The 20,548-nt window shown below is 42.4% G+C and overlaps 1 protein-coding gene across 1 annotated transcript; it reads left to right on the plus strand.

The window, feature by feature from the left end:
- Positions 1-31: 31 nt before the first annotated feature.
- Positions 32-18,304, plus strand: SCO1 (synthesis of cytochrome C oxidase 1). The gene is made up of 6 exons (XM_065910184.1): positions 32-357; positions 1,565-1,655; positions 4,267-4,464; positions 5,189-5,281; positions 9,884-9,999; positions 15,237-18,304. The coding sequence occupies exons 1-6, from the start codon at positions 73-75 to the stop codon at positions 15,372-15,374; spliced, it is 921 nt and encodes a 306-aa protein (XP_065766256.1). The 5' UTR covers positions 32-72; the 3' UTR covers positions 15,375-18,304.
- Positions 18,305-20,548: the final 2,244 nt, after the last annotated feature.

The following is a 20,548-nucleotide window of genomic DNA, read 5'->3' on the forward strand; positions in this document are numbered from 1 at the left end:
CACTTCCGGAGGAGGTGGAAACGGCGCCGGACGTCGAGGGGCGGGTCAAAGGAGGCGCGGTCTCTCGAGCTCATGGCGGGGCTGTCGCTGGCGCCCGGCCGGATAATGCGGCTTCCGGGCCGCCAACTTTGGCGTTTCTTGCCTCACGGATTCGGGGTTGGGGGCCCAGGGAAGGGGACCGCGAGGGTCTTGCTGGGGCGGCTCTGCGCGAGGCCAGAGGGCGCATGGCGGGCCTCGGGGCTCGCTGCCTGCTGCCTGGGGAGCCGCCCCCTCAGCACTGCAATGCCGCCCCCGCCCGGGTCGTCAGGACCGGAACGGAAGGGCAGCAGAGACCCCATGCGCCCCTCGAAGCCGGGGGTGAGTACATACCAGAGCCTTGCCTTTACTAGACTCGGCTGTCAGTCAGCCCTGCGCCCTTCCCATACCACTTGGTCATGACCTCAGAAATCACTCTACCTGGCCTCAGGTTGACCTCCACTCAGCCTGCTCACCTGAGTCACAGAATCTCATCTCGCGTTCCCCTCGGTTTTGCACGTACCCCGGTCATTAAAGGAGTTTCCCTTGTGGCTCAGCTGGTAAAGAATCCACCTGCAATGCGGGAGACGTGGGTTCGATCCTGGGTTGGGAAGATCCCCTGGAGAAGGGAAAGGCTACCCACTCCAGTATTCTGGCCTGCAGAATTCCATGGACTGTATAGTCAGTCCATGGGGTCGCAAAGAGTCGTACATGACTGAGCGACTTTCACTTTCAGCGTTAAAGAAAGATACCGGACTTGGAATTTAGTTCGCTATTGCGCGAAGAAAGTAAGTTTCAGGTTTTTTCAAGGGGTCTCAACCGTAAGTTTGCCATAATTAAAGAGTTAACGTTTTTATAATTTTGTCACTCGACTCTCCCTTCAGAGGCTTGTTGTGTTGTATGCTGATACTGAGCAAATGTGCGTCGTGGTTGCGTGCTGAGTATACCTTTTTCCCTTTGGTTTTTCCTGGGACCCCAAAAGAACTTAGGAGCCACTAGGCTGTAGTGATAAGTAAGAGAAGTGGTTATTGGAGCTGGGGGAAGATCAATGAGTTATTTTACTTATCGCGGGACTTGGAAGAAAGTACAAAGAAATAATGATGCTATTTTCAGGAAGTTCCACTTTTAAGTCTTTTCTACTTTGGCTTTGTTACTTCTGGAAACCAGATTTTGGTTCACCTCCCAGATTTATTTGGTTTATTTCTCAGTATCCGCACAAGCAGGTGATTAACAAGCAGGTGATTTAAAAATCAGCAGTTGGGATCTTGATCACACGTGCTAACAGTCATGGTGCTTGAGCCTTGGGTCCTGTTTTCACGGGAAGAGAAATTGATTTAGGGAACGTTCCCTTGAAAAGACGTGCCTTAGTAATTGTGTTAGGAGCTCAGCTGCAACTGTATTCTTTCGTCCCAAGGTACTGTGAAACATCCTGCATGTTTAACAAGATCAAGGCCTCTGTGTATGTATTTTAGAAAACTACTGTAATAAATTTAGTGTAATTAAATGCACTTTACTAATATTTTTAATTTTGAAATCTCTGCCCCAGTAGCCTGTTTCCTGGAAGTCTTTAGCCGTCACATTTGCTATTGGAGGAGCTTTATTGGCCGGAATGAAGTACTTCAAGAAAGAAAAGACGGAGAGTAAGTAGATGCCATTCAGTGAGCTCTTAATGTAACCCTTCCTGGCCATGGACTAGCATCTTGGTGGTGTTGGTGTTAAGCTTCGTATCTTGAAATAGTGTTATGTTTATGGTAGAATTGTAAAAATGACAGAATTCCCACGTATCTTTCACATATCTTCACTTAATGTTAACATCTTGTATCACCATGACTATTCACTATACCACAAACTTTATTTGGGTTTCATCTGTTTTTCCACTGTCCTTTCTGTTCAGGGCAGACTGTCTAACTGTGTGAAAAGACTTATTGTAGACAGATTAGGATGTAGATGGTAAGAAGTCCAGAGGGTACAAAGATGACTAAGGTGTGCAGTCCAGCCATTGAGGCGCACATGACAATGAAACAGACACAGAAGTAAAGGGTTTCACTTGATGAGGTTCTGCCAGGCCAGAAGGAAGTGAATGAGAACCTGGTGTGGGAATGCCAGGAGCTGCTCTGGATTAACACTCGGAGTTTAGAAATTGTTTACAAGAACTTTATATTTTAGTGAATATTTCAGGACTTTTAAGGTTTGTTTTAGAAGCTTCTAGTAAATCCTTAAAGTATCACTTAACTCTGTTTTGATTCTTTAGAGAGTATCTTTTGATGCCATTATACAAAGGATAATGTTTATATCTGGGAGTGAGAATTTGTAGGCTTTAGAACCTTAGGAATATAAGCACTGTATTGATACACAGATATATTTCTTTCATGTAGCAAGCAGTGTTTTGCTAATTACAATTTTCATATTTTAATATGCACTTAAGTTGCTTCAGTTTCAAAATGAAACAAACTTGACAAACTAGGAAAGTAATAGTAGAGATAGTTTTAGAAAACCCAAGCTTCTTTTGACTTTAGTTGCAGTTTTCACCTTCTGTTAATAATCTTGTTTTGTAAAAACTTGTATTATGAAACAGTATGAGAAATGAGTATTTGCTGACATGATGCCTCATCATCTCTAAATACTGTATTATGTGTTTTCTACAAACAAGGACATTCTTCAACGTGACCAGAATACATCAACAAAATCAGAAAATTACTACTGTTCAATCTTCAGATCTTGTTCAAGTTTTGCATATGATACCCTCCTTTTATTTTTTAAACATTTTTTGGCCGTTCCTCATGGGATCTTTGTTCCCCCACTAGGGATTGAACCCTCACTCCCTGCAGTGGAAGTGCAGAATCTTAACCTCTGGACTGCCAGGGAAGTCCCAACTGTTGCCCTCCTTTTACAGCAGAAGGATTCAGTGTAGAACTATACCTCATAGCTAGTTCTCTCTTTGTTCTCCTTCAGTCTGTAACAGTTTTGCAGCCTTTACCTGACTTTCATGACCTTGACAGCTTGGAAGATTTAAGGCCAGTTATTTTGTAGACTGTCTCTTAGTTTGGGTTTTTCTGGTATTTTCTCCTGATTAGATTGAGGATGCTGTGTTCTTGTTGCAATTAATCAGGTGTCACATGATTTCAATTTGTCCCATTACTAATAAAGTTCAGTCTGATCACTTGATTAAGGTGGTATCTGTCACTCTTCTCTACTGAAGATGTAATTGTGTGTTTTGTGATGTCCATTTATGTATGTAAATATTCTGTTCCCCATCAAATTCTATTTATGTACTTATGTCAGTGTGGGCTTATGATTTTCTTGCAAGCCAGTGAGTTGTAGTCCATTATTCTCTTTAGTTTGATGCTGCCATCATCCCAGATTGGTCAATGGGAGTTCCTTCGAACAGGCTGTTATTTCCTTCCAACAGTCCTCCAATATTCTCTTGAGTTCATCCTTAATTCTAGTGTGGTAGAATGTTCTAGGATCGTGTACTTTCTCTGCCCTAACCCTGGTACCAGCCATTTCCCTAAAGAGCCTCATTTGCCTTTAGTGTAAGATGATGATATTTGGAAGTCAGGATATGAGCTCATTGCTATTAGGGTGTGTCCACTCCTGTGTCCTTCCAGGGGACAGAGCTAAGAAAGAGATGTACATGTTTATAGCTATATTTATTTCTGTATCTATATGTATTGAAACCATAAATTCATACACTACCTCCCATTTCTTTCCAGTACTTCAAGATTTGTTCTACTGTCTCTTTCCATTGTTCTAACTCCTTTTCCATTTGTTTTAACAGTTATGTTTAATATATTTACTTATTTGATCAGGCCCCTGTATGTAACTAAGGTCACATTTCTGCTGTCCTGTCCCCATGCAGCTGCCCTCCTGCACACTCAGGCTGCAACATCACTGCCAGGCCACTCACCTCTCCCACCTGGGCTCAGACATTCTGTTCTGCTGTGTCCCTCCTCCACTCCATCAGGGCCGCACCTAATGGTTAAGAGCTGAATTGTTCTGGAAGAGGAAGAAAATTTTTTTTACTGCTTTTTTTTTTCTTATAGTTCCTATTATGTACAATAGCATTTCATTTCATTTTACTTTATACTTATTTCTCTTAAAATATTTTTTTTAAGCTTCTTGGAAACAGGCTATTTCTTCCACATTTTGTGCCCTCAGTCATTAATATAGTGTGAACCATAGATCAGGCATTTGAGTACCTGTGGTTAGATTGACTTTTTTTTCCTCTCCTTCTGTTTGTGTTTTTTTAAGAACTGGAGAAGGAACGGCAGCGAAGCATTGGAAAGCCTTTACTTGGGGGCCCATTTTCCCTCACAACTCATACTGGTGAACCCAAAACTGATAAGGACTACCTGGGTCAATGGGTATTGATTTATTTTGGTTTTACTCATTGTCCTGATATCTGTCCAGAAGAACTAGAAAAAATGATTCAAGTCGTGGATGAAATAGGTAAGAAAGCTGTCTCATTCTTTAAAAAAGTACATATTTACTTGATGCCCTTAGGTTACTATGCTTTTTGTTACTGGTAGGTGGAAGGTTTTAATTACTCATTCGGTTTGTGAGAACATATAATCTCAGTTAATCTCAGTTGCACTTGTTAGTTGCTGTGATTCCTGTGACCTTATTCTCCACCAAAGAGGAAGTTTGTTTTGATGCTAAATATTAGATTGCTTAAAAATGTTGGTGTGGTCTGGGTCTCCCTTAACTCTGCCTTGTGTTCCTTGCTTTTTGTAGCCTTTCGTCATTTGTAGCCTTTCGTCACTGACCGTACCATTGCGTTTCCCCTGGTGACTGCTGGTTAGACTAGGAAATGAATTGTTCCAGGATATTCAGACCTTATTAACAGTTTCCTGGCACTTGAGAAATGGTTGGGGGGGGGAGGCGGGGGCGGGAATCCTACAAACACTGGATTGGATTAAAAGACAGGATGTCCACATGATGTGATTCTGAGTAACAGCACGTCCCCACTGGTGTGGGTATTCCCTAGGATGTGTATCTGACTACACCACAGACATGTATGTACCTGGACTTCCTGCGGCTCCCCTCCCTCGCCCATCGGTGTTAGCTGTCCCTCTGTGTTGCCTGACCACTTTGCTGTGCTGCACACTGCTGTAATTGCTACTTGTCTTCTCCCTTAGAATGTGAATAATGACTAATGAGAACTTTCTTTCAGACAGTATTCCAACTCTGCCAAATTTAACTCCGCTTTTCATCACTATTGACCCAGAGAGGGACACAAAAGAAGCCATCGCCAATTATGTAAAAGGTATGTTTTATTTCCAATACTTTACGTCTGTTTAGCGCTTAGAGTTTTTGAAAGATCAGCTCACTGGAACCTTGCAGTGCCTTGTGAGATAGAGGGACGAGTGGTGCCATCACTTGTTGTACAGGTGGATAGAAAGTGGCTCAGAAGTGTGACTCTGGCTGGTAAGTCAATTATTTTGTCACGGGGAAGGGTTGAACTTGGCCTTCATATATCAGAAAGGAAAGAGAGAGCCTTGAGTTGAGAGGACATAATTGCTTCTGAGCAATTCATCAGGAGCCTCTCAATGAAATGAAAGAGGAGAGTGGAAAAGTTGGCTTAAAATTCAACATTCAGAAAGCTAAGATCATGGCATCCGGTCCCATCATTTCATGGCAAATAGATGGGGAAACAATGGAAACAGTGACAGACTTTATTTTCTTTGGCTCCAGAATCACTGCAGATGGTGACTGTAGCCATGAAATTAAAAGATGCTTACTCCTTGGAAGAAAAGCTGTGACCACCCTGAACTGCATATTAACAAGCTTTAATTAAGAAGCTTTGCCAACAAAGGTCTATCTAGTCAAAGCTATAGTTTTTCCACTAGTCATGTATGGAGGTGAGAGTTGGACTACAAAGAAAGCTGAGTGCTGAAGAATTGATGCTTTTGAACTGTGGTGTTGGAGAAGACTCTTGAGAGTCCCTTGGACAGCAAGGAGATCCAACCAGTCCATCCCAAAGGAAATCAGTCCTGAATATTCCTTGGAAGGACTGATGCAGAAGCTGAAACTCCAATGCTTTGGCCACCTGATGTGAAGAACTGACTCATTGGAAAAGACCCTGATGCTGGAAAAGATTGAAGGCAGGAGGAGAAAGGGACAACAGAGGATGAGATGGTTGAATGGCATCACCGACTCGATGTACGTGAGTGTGAGGAAACTCTGGGAGTTGGTGATGAACAGAAAAGCCTTGTGTACTGTAGTCCATGGGGTCATGAAGAGTCAGACATGACTGAGCTATTGAACTGAACTGAAGTGAATTGCTTCTAATTCTAGCTCAGAACCTCATTCTCCCTTTCATAAAATTAGGGCAAACATGCATTCTGGGAGTATGTTCATTGGGAGATTAAAGAAAAATAACTAAATATAAACACATTTTTGAACTCAGTGCGTATTTTATAAATCTAAAGTATAAATGATACATAGCTGTTTTAAGAAAGAATTTCAGTTCAAACATCTGAATATGTACTTAAAGCCTATTAGAAGGTACTTTTAAAGGCTAGAAATTATGGTAGAATTAAGGGTGAAAATTTAATTTCTTATGAGTTTGGGTAATTTCTCTGAATTCAAGTTTTTTTAGCTAAAAAAGGTGATGAGAACACAGTATTGTAAATCAACCATAATTCAATTAAATATAATTCAAGTAAGAGAAAATACGTAAAAGGAAAGAAAAGAATGACTTGTTAAAGTTCGTGTGATTAAACACTGGAAGCAAAAAATAATAATAATGAGTAAAAATCTGATCAGACAGGTTTTGTTGTTTTACTAGTGTGTGGAACATGAGTGCTTAAAAATCAGGAATTTCGATTTTAATTATGGTGAAATTGATTTAAGCTACTGATCAGAAGGACTAATGAATAGTTTTCTAATTATTTTTATCATATGACACCTAATATGTATCCTCGAGAGCTTTGAGTTATTTTCAAATGTGTTTTATGTAAGACCTGCTGTATATTTTATTATTTAATGTGTAATGAGAGACGGTTGATATATAAAAAGAGTACATAAAGTACAGCATAGTGTATTCCTTTTGACACATGTAAGAACTCAGGACACTGAGTGAACGTATCCATCACCCCCATCAGCTTCCACGTGCCCTTGCTATTCATGTCTCTCCCCTGCACCTACCTCCAGGCAACCACTTATCTGCTTTCTGCCGCTTCAGATTAATTTTCAAATTTATAAGTTAATGTAAATGGGATAATACAGTATATGCTGTTTTTTTTAATGACTTCCTTCAGTATAATTATGCTGAGATTCATCCATGTTGGCTCAGGTAATAGAGAGTCAGCCTGCAGTGCAGGAGACCTGGGTTCAATCCCTGAGGAAGGAAATGGCAACCCACTCCAGTATTCTTTCCTGGAAAACCCATGGATGGAGGACCCTGGTGGGCTACACCCCATGGGGTCACAAAGAGTCAGACACGACCAAGCGGCTAACCCGCACACACAGACACACACCTTCAGTATAATTATGTTGAGATTCATCCATGTTATGGTCTGTATCAATAGTTTATTCATTATTATTGTTCAGTAGTATCCCATTGATGGACATTGGAGTTCTTTCCAGTCTCTGACTCTTACAAATAAAGCTGTTGAGAGCACTCGTGCCCGTCTTTGTGTGGACACGTGCTTTCATTGCCCTTGAGTAAACACCTCGGAGTGGAGTGGCTAGGTCATGTAATAGGTGAGTTCTTAACTTTTTAAGAAGCTGACAGACTTTTTCGCAAAGTGGTTGTGCATTTTTACACTCCCACTGGCACCATATGAGAGCTCCAGCTCCTCCACATCTTTGCCACACTTGGTAGGGTCAGTCTTTTTAATTTTAGCCGCTTCAGTAGGTATGTTAGTGGGTCTCATTGTGGTTTTAATAAAACATTTCCCTTGATAACTTTTCATGTTAATCATCTTTTCATGCTGTTACTTGCCATCTGTATGTCTTTGGTAAAGTGTCTCTACATCTTTTTCCCATTTTTATGGAGTTTTTATTTTACTTAAGTATTTGTTTATTATTTATATTCCTGATTAAGGTCTTTTATCAGGTGCATGATTTGCTGATATTTCCTCTTAGCCTATGGCTTGTCATGTCAGCCATGTATTTTGAAGAGCAGTTTCCATTTTGGAGGGCTTCCCTTGTGAGTCAGCTGGCAAAGAATCCGCCTACAGTGTGGGAGACCTGGATTCGGAAGATCCTCTGGAGAAGGGAAAAGCTACCCACTCCAGTATTCTGGCCTAGAGAATTCCATGGACTGTATATCCACAGACATAACTGAGTGATTTTAACTTTTCACCTCACACTTGCATTTTGGAGAAGTTCCATTTATTAGTTTGTTCTTTTGTATTAATAGATTTTTTTTTTTTTGGTTTCATCTGTGAGAAATACTTGCCTAACCCAAGGTTACAAAGGTTTGTTTTCTCATTGAAGTTTTAGAATTTTTATTATATATAAGCAGAATTTATATCCACAGCTTACAGTTTTGTCAGAAATTGGAGCAATAGCATTGTTATTTTTTAAAAGCAGGTATAACTCATTGGGTAATAAATGACCTCAAATTTAAATATGTGTCATACTGACTTCTACTTATCATCACATATGAACCAAACTTAGGTATCCCCAAATAAGTAGATGTTTGTTTGAGTTGCTAACGGAATTACCAAAACCCTATGATAATATTCTTCATTAGCGAGTATAGTTGTTGATGATGATACCATTTCTAGTTGCATTGGGGGAGAATTTTAAGTATTTATTTAAGTTGGCATTTAGAAAATTACTGGAGTTTCAGCAATAGTTTTAAAAGGTTTGGATGTGCAGCTTGTTCAGGCTTCACTTACCTTCTCTTCATTTACTCAGAGAGTGGGGAAGCAAGACAAACCACCTTGCTTTTTCAGTTTTTGAGCAGATTTTCCTATTTAGAATGAGTTAGATCAGAGAATGATAATGGGCTTCCTCTCCCTTTGAAAGAAAGTGCTGCTGTTAAATGCCGGACTCAGCTCAGTGGTCTGATGAATCCAGGTGTTGTAAGTGACTTCCCCAGCTTACTTTTACAAATTCCAGAAACTTAATAGCAAATGCATGCTGTGAGATTATGTGGTGGAAAATGAGGCACAGGTATTTTGACCTGGCATGAACTAATCAGTCAAGTTTTTTTCTCATGTGATGCAATTGAAAACTGTGATGCTCAATTCATAAGAATATCTTTAAACTTCAGCATATCTCAGAACTACACATAAATGTTTAAAAACAACTAAATTAACAAAAGATAAGACATAAATAATTAGAATACACTGCTTCCAGCTTTATTAGATAGTCATGAAAGGATTTGACATACATTATCAAGATCTTTTTTTGGTTTCATTGCTCTTCTCTGTTAATACCCTGTTTCAAGTTTCATTGATTTCCGCTCTAATTCTCTTCTGCATACTCTGGATTTAATTTGTTCTCTTTCTAGATCCTAAGGTAGAAACTTATAGGTTTTATGTCTTCTTTTTTACTATATGCATTCAATAAGTTGTGCTTCCATTTTCATTTTTAAATTTCTCTTGAGATTTCTTCTTTGGCCCATGTGTTATTTAGAAATGTGTTTAATTTCCATGTGTTTTGGGATTTTCCAGATATCTTTCTGCTATTGATCTCTGCTTTAATTCCAGTGTGTTCTGTCTTGGTGATTGTGACATAAATCACAGAGGAAAGTTTTCATTTGTTTTAGATGAATTTCTTCTTTGAAACATGAAAAACTGTTTAGGGGCTCACAGGAAGAAAGTAGCAGTAGTTTTATAACTGTTTTTGAAGTAGGGATGGTTGGTTTTTTGCCTCTTCTTTTTCACTGTCTTTCTCATTTTTTATTTAGAATTTTCTCCCAAACTGATTGGCTTGACTGGCACGAAAGAAGAGATCGATCAAGTAGCCAGAGCATTCAGAGTGTATTACAGCCCTGGCCCCAAGGACGACGACGAGGACTACATAGTAAGTAACTGCTCAGTTTCAGCACCTGGGCGGGCTCCCAGGTCTAGGCATTTACAGGCTTTCCATGACAACTGGCTTTAAAAGCAAAATGAAAATGGTAAATAATCTGAGATGGTAGCAAATTCCTTAATAATTAGGGATGCTTGAGAGGATAGAAAAGTGTATATAGTTTTTGAAGGATGAGTAATTTATATTTTTTGTTCTAATAGTTTAATTGCCCATTTTTCTCATGGCACATAAAATTGTAGAGCAGTATATTAAAATCTGGGATATCTTAAATTCACTAGAGTATAAAATAATCATTTTGGGCAAAGCTCATTTTTAGTTTATAAACACTGTATTGGTTCTCTCTGCCCCCTAATGAAGAGGCTTAAGAAATATGCTCCTTTTGATAAGCAGTGTTAGGCCTTAGGGACCTGCATTTTTGGGTTTGAGTGAGTAAGAATTCTGAAAACCAAGAGAAAAGAAAGCCATAGGCAGTTACACTTTTTATAAGATTTCTTTTCATACCATCTATATACATTTAAATTATTTTGTTTTTAGTTGCATTTGCAACTACTATGCTCTGCATAATTAGGTGTTTAATATGCTTTTTTAAAATGAAGAACAAATTCTATTAGGTGATTCGTCTGCAGCTCTTAGGTTAGAGAGCTGTCTTCACATTCATCAGCAGTACCCAGGAGTCTGAGTCACCTTGTTCCTCTTCTTGTCAGTGGTTTCTCAGTGAAGCGTAAGCACTACCCCTACCCACCCAATTTCCTTCCCAACATGGAGATACTTGCCTATCCCATGAAGAGCTTACATTGTATTTTAGTATTATTTCAAGATTTTTCCTCAGTTGTCATGCTCTATTTTCTCTGTAATACTGTTGCGACAAAGTGATGAATCATAAGAGACTTTTCAGCTGCAGAACTGGTTTTGTAGAAAGACAGTCAGGACCCTGAATCACTGGTGTGCCAGCAGCATCATGGCCAGCTCCCAGGAGGGTTTGCAGAGGGGTCATCTCACTGCAGTGCTACCTCTGCAGCCCACTGTGATTTCCCCACCACCTTTGAACCTGGAGCATGTGGGTGCCCCATAGGCTTTGGCCTAAATTAAAGGTCTGTTTCTGGTCCCTTTGCCTTAAACCCACATAATAATCTTATTTTTAGTTCTGGTGCCTCATAGACCTAGGGAAACTTGAGTTCATGGGAGAAAGAGAGAAAAATCAGCATTTTTTCTTACACTCTAAGCGAAGTAGGAGGACCTACTGTGGTTTCCTTTTGTCACACTAATAGCATGAGAAGAACAGAGAAGAAGCCGAGGAGAAAGGAGAGGTTTTCAGACTTCTTTATCTTTCTGTAAAAGAGAGTTGTACTGACTGGTTTTGAGCTTAGCTTATGATAATAGTGGGATCATTTGAGCTAGTCAGTCAGACTTCCAGGGTTGAACAGCTTTATTAAATTAAACATACACACAGTTGTCAACTAGTTAACACTCCTTAGTCTTATGCTTATAGCTCATAATTCTAAAGTTAAATTTTACAGATTAGACCAAACAACCTAAAATACTCAGTTAAAACATTCAGCTAATGTTAAGAGATACTTTGCTGAACCCAGAGCACTGCTTACCACAGGAATGTGATTTGGGTCACACTGCTGTCAGACACCCACCTCTATCGTCAACTGACCCTCATCGTTTTTTGTTTAAAATACCTTGAGGGAATTCCCTGGTGGTCCAGTGGTTAGTACTCCATGGTTTCATTGCAAGGGCCAGAGTTCAGTCCCTGGTTGGGGAACTAAGATCCCATAGGTTGATCAGTGCAGTAGACCGGTAGATAGGCAGACAGACAGATAAAGTTACTTTGAAACCTTTGAGCAGATTGGTCTTCACTTAGTAAGAGTGCATCTCTTCTTGTCTGACCATAACCAGCCATGAAAGGCAAGGTGCCAGCGAGCTCATAAACATAAACCAAATGCAGGTACTGAGATTTGAACCCTAAGATAGCCATGCAGATAATTCAGAATATGGGTATTAATCTTTTAATCTTTAAAATGTGAATATTTAAATCTTGTGGAGATTTCTTAAACCTTCTAGAACCATCTCAGACCCCATTTTGAGAAATAAATACTGATCTACTACAGTAGAATGCATTGTTTTCTTAAGAATCAGCGAGTTCACTGCTATACACTTGCAAAGTCAGCCAGTAGGAGGAGACATTGTCCAGCTTGATTTTTTTCCCACACTAGTGTGATTCTGTCCCTTGAGGAGATGGTAGGGGAACTTAAGATTTAAGAACATGCAGGGAGTGAGGGAGTACTTTAAGATGGAGAGGTAAAGGAATGAGATTTTCTTAATCTCAGTAGCAACAGAGAGGAGCTTCTGGCTTTTGAATGCTCGTGGCATCCTCAGACCCATATTGTGCATAACCTGAACATGCTACACATTCCTGACAGCTGAGTGTGCAAGCCATCGTGTGATATGTGTAATGTTGTATTATTTTCTGTTAGGTAGAAAATACTTTTGAAAAAGAATACACATGGCTTTCAAACCTGGGATGTTCAGTCTTAATAAAAGAAGTGTGGGTTGTATAATGTGATGTCATCTTTCACCTGTTGGATCAGAAAGGTCAAATATATTGTCAAGATCTTATTTACGGAAAGAAAATACTACAGTGAGTGAAATTGGACCCACTGGCACTTCCATGCCTTGTTGATGGGAGTCAATTGATACGCCCTCTTCAGAAGGCTCTTTGTGTTATCATCAGCATTTAAAGCATTTAAATACTTTTTAGGCTAGAGACCCTGTTTTTTGGAATTTGCCTTACAGATATAACCTACAGCATTGTTTGTAAAAAGACTGAAAACCAAGCAACCGTTTTTTAAAAGGCTTCTTCTATACGTGTGCTGATACAGAACAACATCCAGTATATTGCCAAGTGGGAAAACAAGTATAATGTGGTAGTGGTTACTCAGTTGTGTCTGACTCTTTGCAACCCCAAGGACTATAGCCCGCCAGGCTCCTCTGTCCATAGGCTTTCCCAGTCAGGAATACTGGAGTAGGTTGCCGTTTCCTTCTCCAGGGGCTCTTCCCAACCCAGTGATTAAACCTGCATCTGCTGCATTGGCAGGTGGGTTCTTTACCACTAAGCCACTAGGAAACCCCATAATGGGTTGTCACTTCTGCATAAAAAGAAATAGATGGTGGGATGCATGAGACAAGTACTCGGGCCTGGTGCACTGGGAAGACCCAGAGGAATCGGGTGGAGAGGGAGGTGGGAGGGGGGATCGGGATGGGGAATACATGTAACTCCATGGCTGATTCATGTCAATGTATGACAAAACCCACTGCAATGTTGTGAAGTAATTAGCCTCCAACTAATAAAAATAAATGAAAAAAAAAATAGGTGGGTATTGGCACACCGATAAATGCAAAAGGATTGTCTGGAAGAATCCAGCAGGACCAGGTGGCTGTGGTGCTCCCTGAGGAGAACTTAGGGGGTCTGAAGGAGTGTATGTGTGCAAACTTGCATGTTAGAAACACTGCGTGGTTGCTCCCCAGCATTCCTATAGAGACGGTGGTGGGGCAGTCCAAAGATTATGGAGTTTGGAATGGGGTAGATCTGGTTCTAAGCTTGCTCTGGCACTTACTAATTATGTCACTTGCCCCCTGGAGCCTGTTTGTCTCTTGCAGAGAAGATAATACCTGTGTCCTGGGTTAAGATGACATGTGGAAGTGCTTGTCTGTGGATGGTAGTGTCCTTTCTCTGCACTAGAAACTACTCGAACTTTACAGTAGAAACAGATGCTAATGCTCTGCCCACAACCTCAGTGAACACTGAGACGTGGCCACTGACAAGTCTGACAGTTTGGGTGGGACAGTATTTTTACTCTGTGTTAGAATGTCATTTATATGAGGGATACTCATAAAATTAAGCCAAACACACACTGAAATTCTGGTTTCTTGAGGAGAGAGAACAGAATAGAAAGAGTAGTAATAAGGAAGAGATGGGGTGAAAAAAGAAGAGGTGTGAGCTATGGAGTAGGGTTTCAGGAGATGCCTGAAGGCCTGGTTCGGACTCTGTCAGCTGTTTGGAGAAATGCAGGTCCCTATCCTCCCGAGGTGAGTTATCCTCAGACCCCTGAGATCAGCAGTTGTCTGAGCCCCCAGGTCTGCATTCTTTCCGATGTGAGTAGGCTAGTGACTCTTTCCATTTGCTCTCTCTTTACAAATGTGTGTGTGTAAAAGCATAACAACTTCACAGACATAGCTTGCGTGTCCGGGTATATTTGGGGTGTCTCCAGTCTGGTATGTGTGATCACATTCCTGTCTTTGTCTTACCGAATAGCAATCAGGCCTGGAATAAATTCCAAGGATTCCAAGGGCCAAGTCTTCTGCTCATTTAACCTTGGATTTGTGAAGCATATGACTCAAAACATTGATGGCTGGTTTGGACTTTAGGTCGAGCTAGGAACACTTTAAGAACTTTTCCAGGAAAGTGGATAATGGATTTAAGGGGACTCCTGGGAAGTATAGTGTTGATGGCTCCTGAGGAATTCGCTTTAGGTGAGATTGTTCACTGTAATGTAAACACTTCCCAGGGGAAGAGAACATTCATTTTCATGTTTCCTTTTGAATCACTAATATCATAACTAAATACTATGTTGGAATTTGTATATATTATGTGTTTAGTGGTTAGTGTTCTGGGTTTTTTCTCATAAAACATGGTAAGTAGAATTTAGGATGTGATGAATGATAACCAGTTCTCCCAAAAACATAAAAGAACATACCCAAGAACTTAATAAAGAAAGTAATTTCTCACCAACACTTTTAACCCCATGTGATCTCTCTATGATGTGGTTAAGGTGTCAGATAAAATATTTTACTCATGAACATGGACTCTTTCCAAGCGGGCATCAGTGATCCACAGCTTTGGCTGCTTTGTGAAGGACAGCAGCAGCCATTTCTTAGAAGTCTGTTCTTCCCTCAGAATTGTGTAGATGAGTGTGTTAAGGATTGAACTGAAAGAATTCCAAGTTCTTGCTTGATGTGTCAAAGCAATAGTCAGGGCAAATTTCTGAAACAAAGATTTTAGATAATTTGTGGTTGTGAATTGACCGTAATAGACTTAGGCCCATCCCATAAATAATAGAAATATTGCAGAGGTTAGCATCTTACGTGCTGTATTTATTCAGTACAGTAAGGAGCTTATTTTGGTGAACTTTTTGTCTTCCTTCCCTTTCCCCTTTTCTCTGCAGGTGGATCATACAATCATAATGTACTTGATTGGACCAGATGGTGAATTTCTAGATTATTTTGGCCAGAACAAGAAGAATGCAGAAATAGCTGGTTCAATTGCTGCACACATGAGGACACACAGGAAAAAGAGCCAGTAACTAACACAGCATGGCCATGCTCTATGCTCCTGCCAAAGCGGAAGGACTTCATCTCCCGCAGGAGCCAGTACATACATGTACATACTTGCAGCCTGCAGAGAGGCCGTCATACCAGGAGAAAATATAAATTTTGGACAGGGCCTGTTACGCTTGGGTTCATCAGGGATGAATTCTTGGAACTGTAAAGATTACAACCAAAAGTCTCCCAACTTGTGGCCTTCAGACCAGAGAACCCAGTTGTCTTAAAACCAGTGGAATGGACCTCGGAAGGATACAGCCGGAAAAGACGAATCCCAGGCATCTCCCCACGTGGGTGGGGCCCTCTGGTCACGTGGTTGCCTCTCCAGAGTCTTGAGGTCTTGCTCAGACAGGGTGTACTGTACTCCAGGAGGAGTGTCGCTTGCTTTCCTCTCTGAGGTGGCTGGCGCAATCAGATCAGGCTCTCTGACATTGGTAATTAGTCTTTATGCTTGAAGGCATGAGTATAGTCTTCCTTGTGAATGAGAAGCATTGTCATTGTTGGCAGTGTGGTCCCCTGTCAGCGGGTGCTGATTTTACTCATAGAGAGGGAATCTGTTGTTTGGGACAAACTATTAGATCAGGCAGGTTCCCTGGGGATCTTTCTTGTGATTTTTAGCAGTATGATGTGTGGGGCTTCTAGGGACCTACCGGAGGGTGTGGGGATAATGGACCATGAGTGTGTACAGAGTACCCGCCTGCCTGTGCTAGACTGCACTTGTCTGAGATAAAGGTGTGCTCAGCTTTGCAGCTTGGGCAAGCATGGCCTTTCTCATCGGTGCAGAGATGACAGCTTAGAGCTCTTGGGGCTGGTAGGTACTTGTTAGAGTGCAGGCGCCTGGGCCCAGGGCTGGGTTCACTGAACTGCAGAAGGATGCAGAGGCTGCGTTCACACCTGCCGCCCAGGTTCCTCTGATGCAATGGCAGGGCACTGGGGCCTCAAGAGGCTGTTTAGGGGCCAGGGGGATGTAGGGAAGGCAGTTTGGATCTGGGCGAGGACTCTGCTCATCTTTGGTATGTTCATCCACAAAGTGCTGGAGTCACAGCAATTAAGGGAGACGCTGGCTTTTGCTTCAGAAGTTAACTTCTCTGGAACCTGGACTTGACTGTCTTACCACCGTTCTCCACCTGAAGCTGCTGCAGAGCCTTTGCCGGTCTCCACACACCCTGACAGGTGTGGTGCCTCATCAGACATGAACTTTCCCTTCACATCAGTTCTGTGCAAGTGACATGGCTCTATCTTTTGGTTTTTAAATCCTCTTCTCAATACTTATGTTAAGCCTACTACAGATATTTACGTGAAGGGGTGTGAAGAAAGTCAAACTCTGGAGCGGTTCTGGGCTGAACTGTATCCCCTGGATTCATGTGCTTGTTGAAGTTCTAACCGCAGTGCCTCAGAATGAGACTGTGAGGAGACGGGGTCTCTCAGAAGTTAAAGTGAGGCCTTTCAGGTGGGCCCTCATCCAACATCCCTGTTGTTCTTACGAGAAGAGATTGGGACACAGGCCAAGAGAAGACCGTGTGAAAACACGGAGAGAGGCCTTCAGAAACAAGCCCTGCCCATCCCTTGATCAGGGACTTCTGGCCGCCAGAGCTGTGAGACAGTGAGCGTCTGTTGTGCAAGAGCTGGGACTGTCGTGCTTTGTGACAGCGCCTAGTGGACTGCCACAGTGCCATTCTCCCTTTTGGCTCCATAATACAAAGCTACCCAGATTTAGTTTATATAAACCTAAATGCAGGCAGAAGTCATTGGTTTGGGATGACTTTCCTAGGAACCTTGTCAAGAAGGTGAGAAACTTAAAAGAACCTGGGTCCCGTGCATTGCAGGCAGATTCTTTACACTTTGAACCACAGTGGAAACCCTAGTAAAAGCCTAGTCTCACATAACAAAGAAGATCTTAAGTATCTGAAATGCCAGACATTTAAAAAGATGATCTGTTTTAAGCCACAGAACATTTGTGCGGATCACTTTGCAGCAGCTTATGCCGGAGAAAATTCAGTCTTCATTCTCAGCTGTTGCAGGTTAGAGCCTGTGTCATGATCCAGAAAAGGAACAGAAGCTTTTGAAAAAGACCTTTTATTTGCTCTTCATTCCAGTGTCGAGTTTAAAGGCTTAGAAGTTGAGCAGAGGACCTCAGAGATGACGTCCGAATATCTCCACCCAGGAGGGGACACTCCCAGAGATTAGGTGCTGGCCTCACTCTTGAATCTGCACTTGAAGTTGGGTCCCGGTTTGTGGTCAGATCCCTGCCTGTCTCAGGGCTGTGAGGTGCTTATGAAAGTGAAAGTCGTTCAGTTGTGTCCAACTCTTTGCAACCCCAGTAGTCCATGGAATTCTCCAGGCCAGAATACTGGAGTGTGTAACCGTTTCCTTCTCCAGGGGATCTTCCCAACCCAGGGATCAAACCCAGGTCTCCTGCATTGCAGGCGGATTCTTTACCAGCTGAGCCACAAAGGAAGCCTGGGGTGCTCATGGGGGCCAAACAAAAGCTGATGTGGGGAAGGGGTACACTGTGCCCGTGGGGCACCCGTTCTTTGTAAGCCTCAGGAAATTAAAATCAAGGCTGCCTCTCAAGAGAGTACCACTTGCAAACTTGACCTGGATGGGTTGTGTTTTCACTGATCTCTTCACTGGAATTAATATTTTAAGAAATGGCATTTATTTGAAAATTATAAGAATCCTGTCCATGCAGCAGACCCGAAAGTACTGTGTGCACCTGGCTGTCTGCACTCACTGATACGTCAGGTGTAAGAGCAGAGACTCGCTGAATATCAGTAAAAAGCCTGTGTGGATTGACAGGTAATGTGAACCCAATGAGTGGTTTGAATTTGTGAATATCTGCATAAGAGATTATAAATTAAATTGTTTTTAAATATAAGGTTAAAAGAAATTAAAATTTTCAGATCACCAATACTGCTGTAAATAATGTCTTTTCTTATTTTTGCATATAGCACAGTTTAAGTTGTGTGAGTGTGTGTATGTGCGAGAGAGCTACCCTTTCAAAGACCAGTCACACAAGCATTCTTCATCCATTGAGCTCATACATTTTACTTGTGGTTCTGAGTTACATTACTCTGTAGAGATATGGGTGGTTATTCCTATTAATGAAGTACAGTTAATAACCTCTTTAGCCAGATGTTCCCCTTTAGAACCTAGGGGTTTTCTATTCATTTTAAGACTATATATTAAAGTTTGTCTTTCCACGATTACAACATAAACATTTGTAATATTCAGAAAAGTTGAAATGGTTAAGTCAGCATTGTTCCCCCACCCGGAAACTTTGGATGCATTTCCTTTGAATCTTCATCCTTAGTCTTTGTACTGGAAATTCACCAACGTGTTCCTTTAAAAAATTAAACGTTAACAGGTCAAGGTCAAGCTCAAGCCTCTAGATAACACTTCCCCACCATCCTCAAAGGCAGCTGCTATTAAATGTTGGCTGGGTATCATTCCGGAATACTAAGGACCCACTTGGGCTGTGTTCTCAGGCTCCAGTTATGAACACTTAAACTAGCACATGTGCCACTGAAGTTTTTTACATAGCTGTTATTTTTGTTACATTTTTTCTATAGTTATATTATTGAATTTGGCAAATAGCAAAGGTAGCCCAAAATAGCCCCATCATGCCAAGGTTATGTAGTGGACTAACTGGAGAAAAAAAACATTTTCAGGGCAAACTTGAGTTGTCCCCTCATCCCTCACCATTGCTGAATGATGCCATCATTTCAGGTATGTTGGAGAAACTTCATTCTCAGGACGACAGCGTGGAACTGGGAACCACAGGCCAGGGACCTTCAGAGCTGGCCAGACTGGCTTCCCCCATGCAGGTGCGGTTGCGTGCAGCGCATGCACACAGCCTGGCTCTCCACCGTGTATAGCTTCTCGTGTGCTGAAGCCAGTCCGATTTCAATCCTGACGATGCTACGGTAACTCGAAGCCTCACTTTTCTTGCCTATAACCTGGGAACTTAAGAGCACTGGTGTGGCAAGGTCGGTGTGAGGGTAAGAGAAGCAGTGTGAAACACCAGCACGTGCTCAGGGAGTGATGGTTCATGGTATTTTTGGTCCTGATGAGGGTGGTGATTTGGGTCTTGATTGACAGGTGGCTTCAACAGTGGGTTTGTGTGTGTGTTCTACCCTCCCTCCACCCGTACCCCACTTGAGCCTGCCTGTATCCTAATACCTGGACCTCCCACCTCTTGCTGTTTCCCCACCCTGATACACATAGCTGAGCCTGAAGCTGTTTGGTTACCTTGCCTTACTGAACTGTTCATACCCACTCTCTCAAATGGTGTCCAGATTAAGAAGAGTTGTGAGGAAAGCCAGGACCTTTGAGGCATTTGGCCCTGACAGGAACAGCAGGGCATGAGCACATGGTCATGGTCAGAGCAGGTTCTGCTTCAGGAGTGAGAGGGCGCTGGGGCCTCGTGAAGCTGTTGAACTCAGCAGCTCTGAGTCTGCAGAGGAGGAGGCAGTTCTCCCAAGTTCTAGAATGTGATGCTCAGGGCATTGGGTGGTTGGAGCGCTCCAGGCTTCACGAGGGCTTTGACCACAGATGCATCTGCTCTATCAGACCGTGACACTTTCTGTCACGTGTTTCCGGCTTCAACAATGTGTGTCACTCCCACTTTGACCTCAGGAACCGGTCGCTGTGTCTCACTGCTCAGATTTTCCTGAGGCCTAGTTCCTGCCATCGCGGGCAAAGTTGGTTTGATTCTGTGCCATTTCTGCCTACACTCGGTTCACAAGGTGGCACTTTCTTGCCTTTGAGGTTCCATCAACAGGTCATGAGCGAGCGTTTCTTTGTGTCTGGCCCAAGGACACCCTTCTGGAGGCGTGGTGCTCAGCAGCCTGTGTGTCTGTCCCTTCAGTGTTGATGATGCATCTGCTCCCCATTTGCTGAGTGCAGGCCTGACTTCTGTGCTGGAGACAGGAGGGGACTGGGCATCTCCCTGCCGAATGCAGGCCTGACTTCTGTGCTGGAGATGGGTGCCGTGGCGGGGGTGAGGGGTGTGGTGGGTAGGGACTGAGCACCTCCCTGCCGAGTGCAGGCCTGTCCTCTGCTGGAGACAGGAGGGGACTGAGCACCTCCCTGCCGAGTGCAGGCCTGACCGCTGTGCTGGAGACAGGAGGGGACTGAGCACCTCCCTGCCGAG

The sequence above is a fragment of the Muntiacus reevesi genome, chromosome 18 (assembly GCF_963930625.1).
Source record: "Muntiacus reevesi chromosome 18, mMunRee1.1, whole genome shotgun sequence".
Taxonomy (NCBI): Eukaryota; Metazoa; Chordata; class Mammalia; order Artiodactyla; family Cervidae; genus Muntiacus; species Muntiacus reevesi.